At 40.6% G+C, this 16,456-nt stretch overlaps 1 protein-coding gene across 6 annotated transcripts in view; it reads right to left on the bottom strand.

The window, feature by feature from the left end:
- fnip1 (folliculin interacting protein 1) overlaps positions 1–16,456 on the bottom strand; it is a 37,142-nt gene that overhangs the window by 10,956 nt on the left and 9,730 nt on the right. For 3 of the 6 annotated variants that reach the window (XM_067492007.1, XM_067492009.1, XM_067492012.1), the window contains exons 2-11: positions 15,042–15,171; positions 10,582–10,713; positions 10,252–10,352; positions 9,889–9,963; positions 9,617–9,708; positions 8,458–8,541; positions 5,988–6,059; positions 4,061–4,196; positions 3,077–3,278; positions 2,525–2,610 (exon numbers count right to left, since the gene is read on the bottom strand). In XM_067492007.1, coding sequence (XP_067348108.1) covers positions 2,525–2,610; positions 3,077–3,278; positions 4,061–4,196; positions 5,988–6,059; positions 8,458–8,541; positions 9,617–9,708; positions 9,889–9,963; positions 10,252–10,352; positions 10,582–10,713; positions 15,042–15,171 — 1,110 coding nt within the window. The remainder of the gene's footprint in view (positions 1–2,524; positions 2,611–3,076; positions 3,279–4,060; positions 4,197–5,987; positions 6,060–8,457; positions 8,542–9,616; positions 9,709–9,888; positions 9,964–10,251; positions 10,353–10,581; positions 10,714–15,041; positions 15,172–16,456) is intronic. The other 3 variants (XM_067492008.1, XM_067492010.1, XM_067492011.1) reach the window with 3 other exon arrangements.

The raw sequence follows: 16,456 nt of genomic DNA, 5'->3' as shown, positions 1-16,456 counted from the left end.
AACTAATGATCCTTGGATCGATGGTAGGTAGTTTGCTAATTAGAGGATTTATTGCCAAAGTGGTGCTCTGGCAGGGATGCTGTGGGTTTTAGACTCAGAAATACTGCAGCAGGAGCCCTATAGGGATTACATAATCACAAACCCTGCAGGTTTGTTTTTCTGCTGTTAACATGTGATGTAAATATTTGTTGCAGAGAAAACATTTACAGGCTCGTGCTACAGTTCTCTGGAGTGTCTAGTTTTGCCATGTTACAAGAGATTTTTAGTCTTACTAAAATTCAAATGTGCAAGTAAAAAAATAAATAAATAAATATGTTATGATAAATAAATAATATGATAAATAAATTATACATCTTATGCAGGTCTGGTAAAATAGAAATTGCTAAATTGGGTAGGTAGGTAATTGAAATTGTTAACCCTGCCTTTGCTTAACACAGCAAACTGCAACATAACCTCAATATAGGCCAGTGTGACTTTCAAGTACACATGACTTTGTTAAGTGCACACCTTATCTGTGCCAGCATGCATGGGTGTGTGCACATGCCCACCGTCCAACTACGTCAAAGCATCATCAGCATTCAGTGAATGCATTTCTTCATGAAGTCAAAAGCTCTTAATGGCAAAGGTGGCTTCACTTATATTTAGCTGCTGCCTGAGATATTCTGTTTGTCCCAGGCAATAGCATTCCTCTTGCTGGCACTCATATTTACTATTCTGGTGCTCGTGGCCAGTGTCTGAGGTAGATAGGGTTGCCACTCTTGAGGGTTGAGTTGCTTTGGCCGGCTGCCAGCAGGCATATGACTGCGGCAATGACGGGACCTTAGACAAGGAATTGCCTGCCAGTGTTTGTGTGTGCCAAGTGAAAGCAGTGGTGGAGAAAGGCACGTATGCACATACACACCTTAAATAAGTTTGTGTGTTTTGACATTGTGAGTAGCAAAGTGTGACACGGTGCTGAGCATGTCTCAATGGCTGACATGTACACACACACACACACAAATGTAGAACCCCATCCGCACAAACTGATAATTTCCTATTTCATGTCATTACAAATAAAATAAATAAAGCACACGTCCTCTTTATTTAGGAGACGTGTGGTGCTGGGCGACCAAAGCCTGATGTCCCAGCATGCGCAACAAATACAATGCAGTAACTATTTTTGTTCCCTTAATAAGGTTGTTTCAATATGTCTTACTCTCAAAATGATTTAAAGATGGAAAAAAAAAAAGTCAAGATACAGAAGAGGAGAGACTTAGCATCATGTTATCCTCCAACCACCAGTATTCATTTATTATTGATGAACTGCAACACCTCAGGACACTGTACTAGCAGCAGGTGCAGAATTACAGAATTCCCTCACTTTGCCTCTTACGTTCTAACTCATCTTGTTCAATGTTCACTGACAGATATAATTTAGCCTGTTCTAGCACAGTGTAGCTCCTTTCTCTTTCTCTTATCATTTCAGCAATGAAAAGGCAACAAAGAATTTAGTACATTTGATTATTTTAAACATTCATCACAGTGATTTCCTGAGGCACAGTGATGGCTGTTTAGCACAGTGTGACCATCTTCTAGTAAACAAAAAAAAAAATAGATAATGCTAAATGACAAAAATGTTCTCCTGTGAAACGAACTAACAGAGGAGAAGTTTCTTTCATCTGCCAGCCAGAGCTGCTATTGAATCTCACTCTTTCTTGGCAAGAACACAGTTTACTGTCAGGGTCATAAACTTTTAGAAGAGTAACTCTTCTAAAATCTTATCACTGAATTTAGCAGAGAAGCATGTGTACAATACTTCTCAGGTCATTAAGGCAGCACAAATGTTAACACAATTACAGACACACAGGATAAGTATGGGCATTTGTTGACCTACTTTAAGAAACATTAAAACATTGAAATTTCAAAAGTATTTCTTAGGTTAAAGGTGTATTTAAATATGGGTGGACAAGGATATAAGCTTAATGTCACACCCATTTCTCCTCCTTCCTTTCACAATCTTTCTTTATCTTTCAATCACCTGCCTTTCCTGTGCCCTACAGTGCCTTGATTCCCTCACCACCAAGAATTAAAATCCTATAAAACAAAGTTATCCTAGTGCGCAGTGCTGAGTGATTGACAAAATAAATGATACACCTTGCAGAAAATCTCCTAGTGACAGATTTTAGGCTGAAGAGGCCTACACTGTAAATACCAGATATGACAATGTGGAGTCAAGTGTCTGTTTCCTGGAAACAGATTTTAAATGTCACATTTTTTCCAGAGTCTCTCCATGATGTAGAGGACTTGCAATGTACCCACAGAAAACGAATACTATGAACTGTGGATGGGAGACATGCACTAAGGAGGCAGTGAACATTCTTGCTAAAAAGATGTTATATAACTCAGGTTTACCAGTTATAAAATCAGTGGTTAGGAAAACAGCCCCACCTGTCAACAATACCATCAGTCTTAAGAATAAAAAAAAAAAATAAAAATAATGTAAGATGTATGTGTCACCGTGAGTGAGTGAGAGTTGTTGACTAACCTGAACTCGTTGAGTCCTTCCACCATTCGGCTGTAGGCCAAGGCCCTCTGACTGGCATCAGCTGACCGCCGACTCATCTTCATGGCCTTGAGAGTGACAAAACACACAAGAGCATTGAGATATTTGGCACTGAAGCTGACAAAGTTAAAGGTGAGGTGGAGCTGGGGATTGGTGAGAGAGCAGACAGGGACAGGGGCAGTTCCAACAACAGATACCAGTAAACAGAACTGCAGATATACAAGCTATGAGCACTGACCAGTCAATCTGACGACCCTGCTCATTACAACAGCAATGGGTGTAAGGTTTGCATCCATGGTCTATTCATATCTAGTCACATCTCAATGCCAAATGGATTTCACTGACAAGCTTATATTCGAATGTCAATCAGTGAGGTAATTAGGCAAAAGAGAAACAACATATCAGAACACGGACTTTAGGAAAACTCGATGTAACAACCTTCATGTCAACATCGGTGAATAAAGTCAAGACAAAGGTCACCTGTTGTTAAGTGCAACATGAAGCTAGCCTAGAATTGCAGTCACATGATCTCACCTGTTCGATAGCGTTCTTGAGTTTGTTCATGTGGCTTTCAAAGAGAGGGAAGTGGGAGAAAAAGAAATCCTGGAAGCGGCTGTTTTCCTCAGGGTTGGAAGACAGCATGAAAATGACCCCGATGGCGATCTTCTTCTTCCGCGCCACACCGAGGCTCGGCGCACCACTTTCGTCAGACATGTTGAAACTCTCCTCTGCCGACCTGATCAGGACAGAGGACACAGCGATGACATGTGTAAACTTTGACAAAAATCTAAACCCTTGTGCTTTTTGCTATAACAAAATGAATGAATTAATAAACCCACATACACATAACATTTTACCTTATATACTTTATTTGGATAATGTTTAGGTGCCACTGTCTTTTTGTACTTGCTTTAAGTCCTATAAATTAAAATACTGCTCAACTTTAACTGGAAAATATTCCATAGCAAACCAACATTTTACCTGTTTCAACAGTAAATATAAGTACTGGACACAATTAGTACTACTGCAGTTGGTATACAAGATGCTTTGGTGCTGCTCAACTTGAGCATCTGCAAGATTATAGCACTCAGAGGCTGACAGCTGCATTTACAATGACAGGCTAACACAGCATCACAGCAACAGAGTCTGTGTGTTATTCACACGTAGCAGCAGCGTGTGTCACTCTCCCAGCTGCCTGCTGGATTCTGAGGAAGCCCTACCAGAATAAACTTTACAAAAGCCTGATAGAGGCCCTGAACAGGGAAGAAAAGTGGAGAGGGATTAGTGATGAGGCAAGACTGAGCAAGAGTGGAAAGCTCGGAAAAAGATCTTTAACACTTTTCTCCCCTCCAAAGCCTATAGTTGCAAATTGGGTTTTTTTGATGCTGTACCCGTTTATATTGCTGTAAACTCAATTTGTTTCTATTGCAAGTTGTTTTTCCTCATCATATGCAACTCCAGCTATGTCTTTATGAAATGTTTTTTCATAATTGATGATACATTTATGATTTGTCTCACCATCGGGGGAACACGCCGTTCTCCAGGCTGGTGGTTTGGCTGCGGAGCCATCGGCGCTGGTAGCTGGATGCACAGCTGCTGGTTAGGGAGGAGCCGGGAGATGGGAAGGGAGTGATCAACAGGCTGCTCAGAGAAGCTAACGGGATGGAGAGAGAGAGAGAGAGAGAGAGAGAGAGAGAGAGAGAGAGAGAGAGGAGGAAGAGAGAGAGAGAGAGAGAGAGAGAGAGGAAGAGAGAGAGAGAGAGAGAGAGAGGAAGAGAGAGAGAGAGAGAGAGAGAGAGGAAGAGAGAGAGAGAGAGAGGAGAGAGAGAGAGAGAGAGAGAGAGAGAGAGAGAGAGAGAGAGAGAGAGAGAGAGAGAGAGAGAGAGAGAGAGAGAGAGAGAGAGAGAGAGAGAGGACAGATCAGTGGAAAAATCGAGAGCAGGAACGAGGAGAACAGAGGAGGAGAAGGGAACAGATGGAGGGAATGGTGGGTGACAAGAGAAAAAGGACAAAAGTGAGTCAGACAAGAATACAGGGTTACTCATCCTGAATGACACATCGGGTCACATACACTACATACCAGACACATACTGTAGCTCTACAGGACAATAAGTGTTCTTAGTAAGACAAAGAAAAGAACTTGAAACAGGACAAACATGCAGCACATAAAATGCAGCACTATAAAAAAAAAAACATCAAACACACAGACACACACACACAAAACACACACACATACACACACCTCTTTCTACTCTTTCCCCAAAGGCAGCCCCCAAATACTGGATAGCTCACATATGAGCACATGACACATGTAGTCTACAAACAGTCACATGCTGCAGTTGTTGGCCAACCTGTCTTTACACCAGGCTGACACACACACACACACACACACACACACACAAAAAAAGACACACACACATGCGCGAACACAAGTACTAATCACAAGGTTATTTACAGCCCAGGCAGCAGACATTGATCAATGGTCATATGAACCATTTACACAGTGCGTGTTTGTGTGTGTGTAGAGAGATAAAGAGTGTAAACTTCACGAGCTGAGTGAATAACTGTGTACATGAAAAAAAGAGCAAGATGAAGAAAGGGAACTACAGCGGGAGGGAAGAAATTCTGTGTTGCTAAGGGGGACGTGTGCTTGTGTGTGTGTGTGTCAGACTAAGATAAAGAGCTCTCCAGCCCAACCGCAGAGGGGTGGCGGAGAGAGTGGAGATGAGGAGGATTAGAATTAGAAGCTCATTTACTAGTAGAAGATTTTGAGAGCTGCTATATTTAATCCTCTGCATGTGACTGGGGTTTGAGCAGAAAGCGCAGTTCCCCTCATACCAGTCATGCCAGTGGGGCATGGTGGCATTTATAGAGAAGAGGGGCAGGGGGCAGAGGTCACTTTCCACTGCATAAGGTTATTTTGGACCTCAGAGGCCCTGAATATGCCTCCAAACCTCTTCCATCCATACATTATCATCTTTATTGGAGAGATGACATTTATCACTTGCATTTCTCACCTTTCTTAGTCTTTTCAATTAGCTGCCCCATCAGTATGGGATCATTTTAATTGGTGAAGTCACAGGCTTAGCACCACTGCTTAAATTAACTGTGGCTTGTGCAACTGTACTCGCAGCAAAGTTAAAGTCATACAATTAAAGCAAAAGCAGTAAGTGCATTAAATCATAGCCATTCGCTGCATCCCTTGTGTTATGGGCAATCCAGATACCCGCAGGATCATACGGTATTTTGGTTGTGAATGGGTGAGGCAAACTTTTGGAAGTGTAATAGTTCAATACTTTTCTGACCTATACTTTATCTTCTCTGTTCCTTGAGCTTGATGATGATAAAAATAAATGAGAACCCAATTCAAAGGTCAGCTATAGGACTGAAAGCTGCATTGAGTGCGGGTCAATCCAGGCTTTGGCTCCTAGTCTTATTAACGTACCTGATCTGGCGATGCCACTGTCTCTCTCGTCGTACAGCCCCCGGCCAGGCATATCCATGGGGTGACTGTGGCCTGGACGGACAGAGAAAAAGGGAGAAGAATCCAAAGACAGAGTGACAGAAGAGAAGGAAATAAAAAGAAAGTAGTGGGAAAGATAAAAAAGAAGGAAAGCAAACAATGTAGAGAAGGAAATTAGAGGGACAGAAGAACAAAAAAAAAACTGTTAGAAACAGATCAATGTGATCAGTAACATGGAAAACTAGGTACAAAGTGCTCTTTTACTTTACAGAGACCAGTGATTTGGTACACTGCACATACTCAACAACCATGTCTGGCTGAGCAGCAGCAAAAATATCTTTTTGTCTCAAAGAAACAGCATGGCAGCAGATGTTTTTTTTGCTGCTGCTTGGCCACTGGCTGCACCACCGCGTGTAACTGTTCGCAAAGGTTAGTTAGTGTTTGAAATGTCTGATTTATGTAGCATTATAACAATTGAATAAACAAGACGTGGTAAATTATTCTTAACATCTGAATGACCATTTAACTTGATCATGTGAGAGGGCCTAGCAAAACAGATGCTGGACTAATTTCTACTCTGCAATGGCTGTCACTGATTGATTCTCATGCTGCAAGAGTTTGTTTTGTAACACCAAAAACAGGAAGTGACACAACAAATAACACAAAAACCGCTACTGTTGTAATAAACTGTTGCTCACTGTCACCATGTACAGCAGCTGCTACAGCTGTTGTACTTTCTACAATAGACACCGTAGTAGGGATATCACCAAGGGTGTTCGCTCGTATCCTGCTCATCAACACTTGGGGGTAAAATGGGAAAAATGTCAATGCTTCTTGCAGCCTAGCTGTGAAAACCACCAACAGAGCATGTGAATGTGCAAATGAGAGCGTAGTTCTTGTTGATATAATTAATGAGCAAGTCAACACAAGCTTTTTTTTTGGTAAAGCATCTGAGTATTTGTGTGTGTGTGTGTGTGTGTGTGTGTGTGTGTGTGTGTGTGTGTGTGTGTGTGTGTGTGTGTGTGTGTGTGTGTGTGTGTGCCCGCACTCCTGTGTCACACTATGCATTATGCCAATACCAACACTGCATAATTACACGCCATGCCAACGTAAGGGTGCCCCCAGCGTGGTTGCAGCGAGAGGCTCTTCTTATAAAGGTCACACCTCCAGCAAGGGGAGAGATCTTAACTCGAGTGTGAGGTAGGAAAAACGAAATAAATAAAGAACTGAATACTTCTATAGGGCTCTCTGATTAGCAGGAATATATAAAAGTACAAAGGAAAGTTTGAGTAACATTTTAACATACTTGCTTAAAGACTTCCTCTAGCTATCTGGTCAGTATATGTAAAATGCACACAGAGGAAGATCGATACAGGTAAGAATACACAGAATCAGTATTCTGTAAACACACAGCTGTTCAAAGAGCCCATTTGGGGAGAATTCAGTCTGTTTCTTTGCAGTCATGATACATGGGCAAGGTTTAGAAAAAAAATACATAAATAAAAGTTATGTAACCAAAACGACATTATCAGTATAGCCCAAAAATCAATTACAAATGGGACACAGGTTTGATGCTGTGGAACAGGCAACCCTACCTAAAGCTTTACAATTACTTGCAGTGATAGAAGATTCCCCACTGTTGCTATATTAACATGTACATTATAGGAAGTAGGATTTTTACATCACTAATTCAAATACCAGGATAGGATGAGAAAATAAAGGGGATAACTGCTACCAAGGTGAACCTGCTGGACCTTGGTTAAAAAAAAAACACGCCAGTATACTTAAGTAATATGTTGCAAGTTTATCGTTAATGTACAAAAAGACTAAAATATTGCCCAAGTATTATATATACTGTCAAAGACAACACGTTAGTGAAAGTGTGTAAGTGAACGACTAGAACTTCAGCCCCCAACACCCGTGAGCATCCATGCAAAACCATTTCTGTGTCGATAACACACCTGTGGGCCGGGGTCAGAGAGTGCTGCCAAAAAATCCTTCATGATTGATGCAAGAGTCTTGTCTTGTCTGATAATGTCATTGGCAAAATAAAAAGATTTACTAAACAATTTGCCTTGTTAAGATTCACTGACAATTATAGCTGTAGCAGGAGTTTTAAACAAAGTTAAATTCAGAACTCATAACTCATTTTCAGTTATTTGGTGCCCATAAAGGAAGACGTTATCTTCTACATCAAGAAAAATAAATAAAAAATACTTGATGAAAACCACATCAAACATTTTTTATCTGCAGCTACTATCTGACCCAAGCTATTAGCAGACATGCTGTGGCACTGTGTGACTACTATTACTACAAGTGTGCAAGAAACACCACAAAGACATGCAGCCGCTGAGAGTCAAGGCTCATACAACCAGTGCTATTGCAACTACAGCAACTACACACACGCATGCAACTGGCACACTTCAAATCGTGGCCAGTTCTTAGCGCCAACCTGAAAAGAAAGATGCGCTCTTGATGAGGCGCAGAGGGCCTTGTTCAGAGAAGGCCCGGCGAGGGCTGCAGAGCTGAGAAAATCCTGCGCAGCACAAACAAGTACAATGGAAAAGAAGAAGAGGAGGAGGAAGAGGGGGGGGAAAGACAAAAAATATGAACCATTGTTAGTGAATGAGTAAGGAGGAAAACTGGCAACCTCCTGTCGTCCGGCCACCTTGTCGTAAACAACTTAGTTACGGACGCTTTTTAGCCTGGGTTGAAATAATGACCGTTATCGGGAAGGACAGTCAGCCATTTAGCCAGACAAACAAGGAGCCTGGTATCACTCACAGAAAACACAGATAACCAAACTGATTATTTATGATTTGACCTTTACAAGCAGTTAATTGTTTTTGTGTTTTCTGTGAGGATGAAAGAATAAAAATGCACAAAAGGAGGGATTTTGCCAACAGTTGTTTACAGCATTCTGTCTAACGAAAGCAACTGTATCCATCTAAGAAATACAATGCATCTATGTTTGATGGGATAACAGTTGACCGTGAATTTGCACATTGTCCTTTCAAGTTTAAATACCATCTTTCAAATATTCAAGAGGTTAATGTAGGGGAGCAGTAAGAACTGTTAGCAGAGTCTCTCCAGTCCGGTTTGTATTCAAACAGGACTGTTAAAGGTCCCGAAAGAAAGAAACATTTTTTGCATCAGAGTTCTACCAAGACACTTCGACCGTGTAATGAACTAAACAAACAGAAATATTAAAAATGCACTTGGCCCAAAGCTGCAAACTTTAACAATATTTTACACGGTGAAATGCTCATCCATTATATCTTTAACTATGCTCAAGGGAGATGTAAACCCCGGCACTCACTGACGGAACCTAAGAACATAAGATTCCCAGTATCTTTGGTAAAATTATTCAAAAAAAAAAAAAAAAAAAAAAAAAAACATTTGCAATAATCAGATGTGTATCAGGCTTAATATGAAGTGATATATTTTCAATAAGTGCTTTCGAGATTTAAGTAACTGCAATAGATTTCTGGCTGTGATAAAGATGAAAACACACCCAAATTCTATTTAAAACTTGCAACTGAACTGAAAGAAAACAAGAGTACTGTGACTGGTTGTTAATATTTGGTGTGACACTGGATTGATATGGTTACCTATGTTCCCTAATATACCGTTGGGCCCGGTGTTTTGATCTGGCCTTAGTGTGTTGCTGTCCTGTCCAATGGACTCCAGGCTGTCCTGTAGCCTGCATGAGATAAAATTAAGAAAACAGGAATCCTAGTTAGTTAATGTGAATGGTTTTGTAACATGTACCCAATACATGATATCCAACAATGTAAATATGCCTGTTTATGAAAGAAACCGCCACAGGAATCAGATCAAGGTGCGTGTGTGTGTGTGTGTGTGTGTGTGCGTGCGCACTTACGTGTTAAGACTGCCGTACACACTGCCGCCCATCCTGGCAGTGAAGACCTTACTCAGCATCAGCTGAGGTGGTGATCTGATATGATCATAGCAGAGGTACAAAAGGTCATCAGCATGTGTGCTAAGTTCACATGCTTAGGCACATTTATCTATAACATCCAGCCTCATTTCTCTTCTTTTTCTACCCCTTTAGTTCGAAAGCTCCTTTTTCACATTTTCACTTTTATTTCTCCTGCACTTTTATTCAGTGGTCGAAATCTAAACTTGTGTTGGACACTGGAATATCCCCAAATAAGACAAATAAATAAATAAATAAATAAATAACACGTGATAACAACAGCCACTGAATTCGTCCTGGATTTACCTGATCTGGTGGATTTTTAGCGTGGAGCCTTTGTAGCTCATGGCCACAGAGCCAAACATCATTTCCCCCAACATTGTCACATCGGACGAACACTTCGAACCCTGGAAAAGAGGTAAGAAGTGAGGATAAGCAAATTTTTTAAATACTGTTACCTTTAAATAGCAATACAGTTCTGACTAACAAGGTTTCCACTACTGGAACTGGAGTTTAAACATAAAATTTACATGCATACACACTATAGCATAGTTTGGGTGCAAACCTGTTTATGCACCTGCACATACAAGTATACATAGAACTGCAGAGAATTTCACATTTAGGTATGTGTATTACCTGGAAGCGGAGTCCCTGTTCCTTTGATTCCTTGGTTTCAGAAGTGCAAGAGGAGGAGCTGTCCAGGGAACTGCTGCTGCCGCCTGTTAAACGACAGCATTTCCCGAACATCTTCACCTGGCCCTCAGCATTCTGTTGATAAAGGCAAGAAATAGAATTTTAAACGGCCAAAGGTACAGACTCATTCACATAAATCCATCTAGACTTAAACTCATAGTTTGACTTTCTAACAAAAAGCACAACTTTTATTGCTTTGTTTGCAGCCGTTGAGGATGAATAGACAAACTGGTAGAACACAAAGCGCACACTCAGCCAAGCTGAGGATTCTCCCTCTTTCCTCACAATTATAGGGGAGCCCACAAAAAATGCATTCTTCTTTTAGATTCTTGTCCACAGTAGCCATTTGTTGCACATTTACTTAAAAAGGTAGATGCAGACATTTGGAAACAACTCGTACACATGGCATTACAAATAAACAAAGTCCAGAGGATTTTATTGTGGCGGGGTTTCCGTTATGAGGAACTCCATTCTAGATGTGAGGCGGCAGCACTAACCACTGCACCACCACACTGCCCACGGCTTTTGCTAATATAAAACATAATGAGAGGCTTAAGCACCGTTCATCTATAAAAAAAAAAACAAGAAAACACTACATTCTCTGTCCGAATGCTTCCTGACATCAAAAAAAAAAGTCACTGGTTCACATGAAATAAACTTTTTAATGGAAAAACATAAATTATGTTGAACAGTTTAGTGCAAAAAGCACAGAACCTAGACCAGATGCACTTGTGTACATAGCAAACTAACAGCAATATGAGCTCAATCAGCCTGTGTCATGTGCCTTCTTAACTTGGCAGCCTTTTCAAGAGGAATGCATTTGGGAGGGTGGAAATGGGAGAGAGTATGTGTGTGTGTGTGTGTGTGTGTGTGTGTGTGTGTGTGTGTGTGTGTGTGTGTGTGTGTGTGTGTGTGTGTGTGTGTGTGTGTGTGTGTGTGTGTGTGTGTGTGTGTGTGTGTGTTGTTTAGCTAGGCCCTGGTAATGGCTCACTTGAAACCACTGTCGCTGTCAGTGCAGGAGAGAGGAAGAGTGAGAGAGAGGCAAAATGAGAGAGAAAGAAAAACAGAATGAGATGAAGAGTAAAGGAAAACAAAGAAGGAACATTTCATTCTGCTCTTATAAAGCACATTTGTAAACACTGTCATATGTAGACTTTCTATCCATCATTATTATTATGAGGGTTTTTGTCACACACACACACACACACACACACTCAGTAATGAAGTCACTAATTCTGAGCAGGTCTGAGTTTGAATGTGTACATGGGTGTGTGTTGTGTGTCTGCTGCAGTGCAGTGTAAAGTGTGTACACAGAGGCCAGCAGCATGTGACTGCCAGTCATATGACTCTTTCGGGAACTTGTGAGCGAGCAGCACTGCAATCATAGCCACCCTTCCTCTCTCCCTCCCTCTACCACGCCAACTTCATCCATCTGTAATTGCTGCAGCCTGCATTGTTTTATTATGCATGCTCATTTTCTTGATGAGTTTCGTCTTCTTTCCTAGTTCTTTCTCCACTCACACACACACCTTACCTCCCTTCATTCCACACCCTCACCCTTCCTGTCTGTCTCATCCTAGTTTCTTTATTCCTCATTCTCTTTTTCCTGCTGTGCTTTGCTTATTCCTTCTGTTGATCTCTCAAAAATAAATTCCTGAGCTGACAAAAATAAAAAAGCCATCATGTGATAGATATCACACAGCAGCTGGTAAAACCCTAACAATACAGAATGCATGAAAACTATTTGCCCAGGCAACAGCGATGTAATCACCCGACACCACACAACGTTTAATCCTCTAACGTCACAGATCTGTAGAAAGTCTGACTGAAACTAATATAAAGTGCAAATTTTTTTTGAAAAAACAAACAAATGAACAAATTTAAAAGAGCTGATGTGAACAAAACTGAACAAAGAGAGAACTCAAACTGCAGCAGCAGCATGATTTGCTATCAGTTATTTAATCAAATTGGGACACAAATGTAAAGTTAAAAACAACAAATTCAAATAAGTGATCCATCAACAAAACAATCTACACCCAACTGGCTGACCGATCAATAATGTTTAATATCTATGAGTACAATTCCAAAAAAGGCAATTTAAATGCATAAATCTTGTGCATTACTAATTTTCCTGATAAGAGTTGAGCTTTAGCTTACATAGTATCAGCATAAAGCTCCTGTAAAGTGTCGTGTTCACAGGTTTTAAGGTGCAAAAGGTTCCAAAAGGTTTCAGATCCACCTAAAGATCTCTAAAACACACAATCACAAACACAGTAATGCTTCTCATTGCAGTTCCATATTTGGCTCTAGTCCAATCCAAAAGCCGTGCTTAAGTAAATACATGTATAAGTATTGTTTGAAAGCTAAACATACAGACTATTCAATTTCCATAGTCACAGGACAGCGGGAGATGAGTGTGTGTATGTGTGGTACTCAGGTCAGGCTGTGCACATGATAATGAAGGCGATAGACAGAAGCTGAGTATAGACAGAGTAACCCAGAAGAAAGAGAAAATGGTCAAAGTGAAAGTAAAAGATAGGTGAAGGAGGCAGGTCAGGAGGAGGAGTTTGATGAAGTCAAAAGACAGACAGGAGGAATGGGGAAATGTAATATGAGAAGATTATAGATTGGAAGACGCAAAAAAGAGAGGAAGACTATGGCAAAAAACAAAAACTCCTAAACACTGAGGTTGACAGAGAAATGGAGGTAGAGAATGGCGGCTAGGATTTCACGATGGAAAGTGCTCAAGACATTCATCCAGAGGTAGACAGAATGTGCCTGAAAGTCATGCAGGAAAGACAAAGAAAAGGTAGAGTCATTTATAAAAGAGATAATGTAGGAGAGGGACCAAGATAACCAGATTATGCAGAGACGCAGGGGGCTGTAATGAGGACATTAAAAAGAGACAGACATGGAAATGGAAATATTGGAAAGGTTAGAAAGCAGATTTAGAAAACATTTATACAAAATGAACACAAGACTGAAAAAGTATGAGACCACACCACGGAAAGATGAAGACAGATGTGAGAGAGAGAAAAAAAGACAGACAGTGAGTGACAGGGTTGTCATGTGAGGATGAAAGAATGCTGCTTACACATAGGCTGTCAGCTGAGGCTATTATTATTGGAGATAAGAGCACTAGAACAAACCGGTCAGGGGCAAACAGGAACACACAGCAGCATTATGAAACTACTCTGCATGTTATTCTAATGTAAAGGAAAAGAGTGTGAGCAGTGACTATGTGTCACCATTTGTTGGAAGAATCAGCAGGCAGATGCCATATGGGTGAGGCCAAGCACGTGCACGCACGCACGCACGCACGCACTCAAACCACATAATTCACATGTTTGAGATCTATTGTTGTGCACACCCTGATTAAGAAGCAAATGCTGTAGTAAAACTGTTTTATCATCAAGTCTCACAGTCTAAAAGGGGTGTGTTGACAGGTTATTAATGTTGCCAAGTCTCATGACCTGAGTCTCATGTATTCAATGACACATCAGAGTCTGACATGCTATCTGCCTTCAGGACTCCTTTGCCTAAATTAATGACAAGAGTTTCCCCAAAGGAAACTGGATTTTCAATGAAGAAAAAAAAAGAAATACAAAACAGCACAGAGTTAAATTACACAGCAGGCAAGGAGCCAGTTTCATAACATTTTAAAATTTAGATGTTATTAAACACTGAACAAATGTATGATGTTTTCTTCCTAAAAGCAAGAGGCTTCTGAGTTTGGACTAATCTGCTGCTTGCCATGAGCCTTTCGGCGTGGAGTTGCATGGAGTCTGCCTGCCCAGGTTTCGTGCAACGGTCCAAAGATTTGCACATTAAATTAATTGGCGGCTAAAGGTGTGAATGTGTGGATGTCTGTCTTTATCTGTCAGCCCCTGTGATGGACTCAAGACCCCCACAAGCCTTAAGAATGGTAGACAGTATGAATAAGTAAACAGAAGTCTGATTCACACACCCACAAACAGGACTTGCACACTGTCCAACAGGACACATTCTCTGCCTTCCGCTCTTGATCACGGTTCATTGTTGGGCAGTGAGGCTACTCAGTATGATGAGGTGAAACGCTCATCTTTTGACCATCTATTGTCCCTCGCCTGTTTTGTCTTTGAGACAATTAACTCAAAGTTTCAGCAGACTACAGAAGGCCAGATTTAACATTTAAAACTCTTTGGATTCTACCTGGGACTGAACAGAACAACAAGACACGATGGTGCCTCTAATAATGGCAAAATATAATAAACACCCATGAAAACAAAAGGGGGGGATAGTCTAATGCATCGCAATAACAACTGGAACTTTTCTATTATATTTCAAAATTGACATAGTTGAAGTTGGACTTCTAAATGACAGTGCATGCCAACATGCACACATTAAGCAGATGTTTGACTCACAGCTGTGGAGGTTTCTTCCGTTCCTCTCTTTTTGGTGCTGGAGTCGAAGAGGACATTTCTGCCGCGCCTCTCACAGTCCTGGTACACGATCAGCCTGATTTGGCTAGGCTCAAGCTGGGGAAGTGGCCAGCTAGATGGAGAAAAGAACGCACAGAGGAGATTGGTTTCCAAGGAGAGACAAAGATTGAAGATATAGAGCGACGTGAAAAAAAAGTCAGACAGGGAATAGGAGGGTTGAAAATGGGGGAGAAAGAGAAAAGATGAATTTAGTATAAACTGAGACAGCAACAAAGATAAGCAAGATTAAACTGGGCAAATAGTTAATGAACATCCAACATATTCTTCAAAAACCTTTTTTGCATTTCTCATGTTTGTTCCAGGGAACTTGCACATTATAAATAATAAAGTCATCCTCTAGTGACAAAACAGCATGGAATGTAGCAACAGAGTGACAATACAACTTTGTCCATTTATTAAAAAAAGAAACAATTCGGAGAACCACTCTAAATATATCACACTGATAACGTGTCTCAGTTCACAGCTTCCATTAGAGCCAACCCAACACCTATCACTGTAGGTGGTGGGTCTACAGAATGACAGCTGTATATCATTTATTTGTGCTGTCAATTACCCAGAAAACAAGGCCTAAGTCTCCAGGTTGGGTGCGAGTTGTCGGCTAAGTAAAGGGCATTAGGATGAGGATCTCATTCATGACTTAACACAGCATAAGTTTGTCCTAGAAATTGTCTTCAATGTTGCATTGGAGGGGGACAAGTGGCATCCCCTGCTTAGCCTGTTGCTTCTTTAAACTGCTTAGTTCATTACTTTAACCCAACAACACATGAATTATTGATTTATATTTTGGTAATAAACACTTATAACAATGTACCTGCAACAAAGGCAAATATTTTAGTCACTTTCCTTTAATTTCATGCATTTCTGACATTTTCAGATTAACAGGGAAAACTTATTTCCAAGAAAAGGTCTGCAAGGATTATTTTGGTCAAAATACTTCCTAAAACACATTCCCTCAATAAATATATAAATTACAATAGAAAATATGATTAGATTCAGGATTTGATTTCTTAAACTCAATATTTTATCTTAATAGCTAATTTTGTTGTGATAGATATTTGAACCAGGAGGAGTCCAGTGATTATTCACTGCTCCACTCCATGGTATCATTTATTCATCCACATGAGTTAAAACATTGTAGAGTAAGAGAGAACAGATGAAGATCCAGCATCATTTATCCTCAAATAATTTAGCCTCCCAAATAAATAATGACAAACCATCTACCACTAGATTTACAGTTTACCCAGGTAACCTGCTGCCACTACAGACATTCACTCAGTTGACAGCAAAGACATTTGAAACTGTTAGACTGCCAGGAAACAATGTACAACAGTAAAGGC

The sequence above is a fragment of the Channa argus genome, chromosome 22 (genome assembly GCF_033026475.1).
Source record: "Channa argus isolate prfri chromosome 22, Channa argus male v1.0, whole genome shotgun sequence".
Taxonomy (NCBI): domain Eukaryota; kingdom Metazoa; phylum Chordata; class Actinopteri; order Anabantiformes; family Channidae; genus Channa; species Channa argus.
The sequence above is the reverse complement of the archived record's forward strand: the minus strand, read 5'-3'. Positions and strand labels throughout refer to the sequence as shown.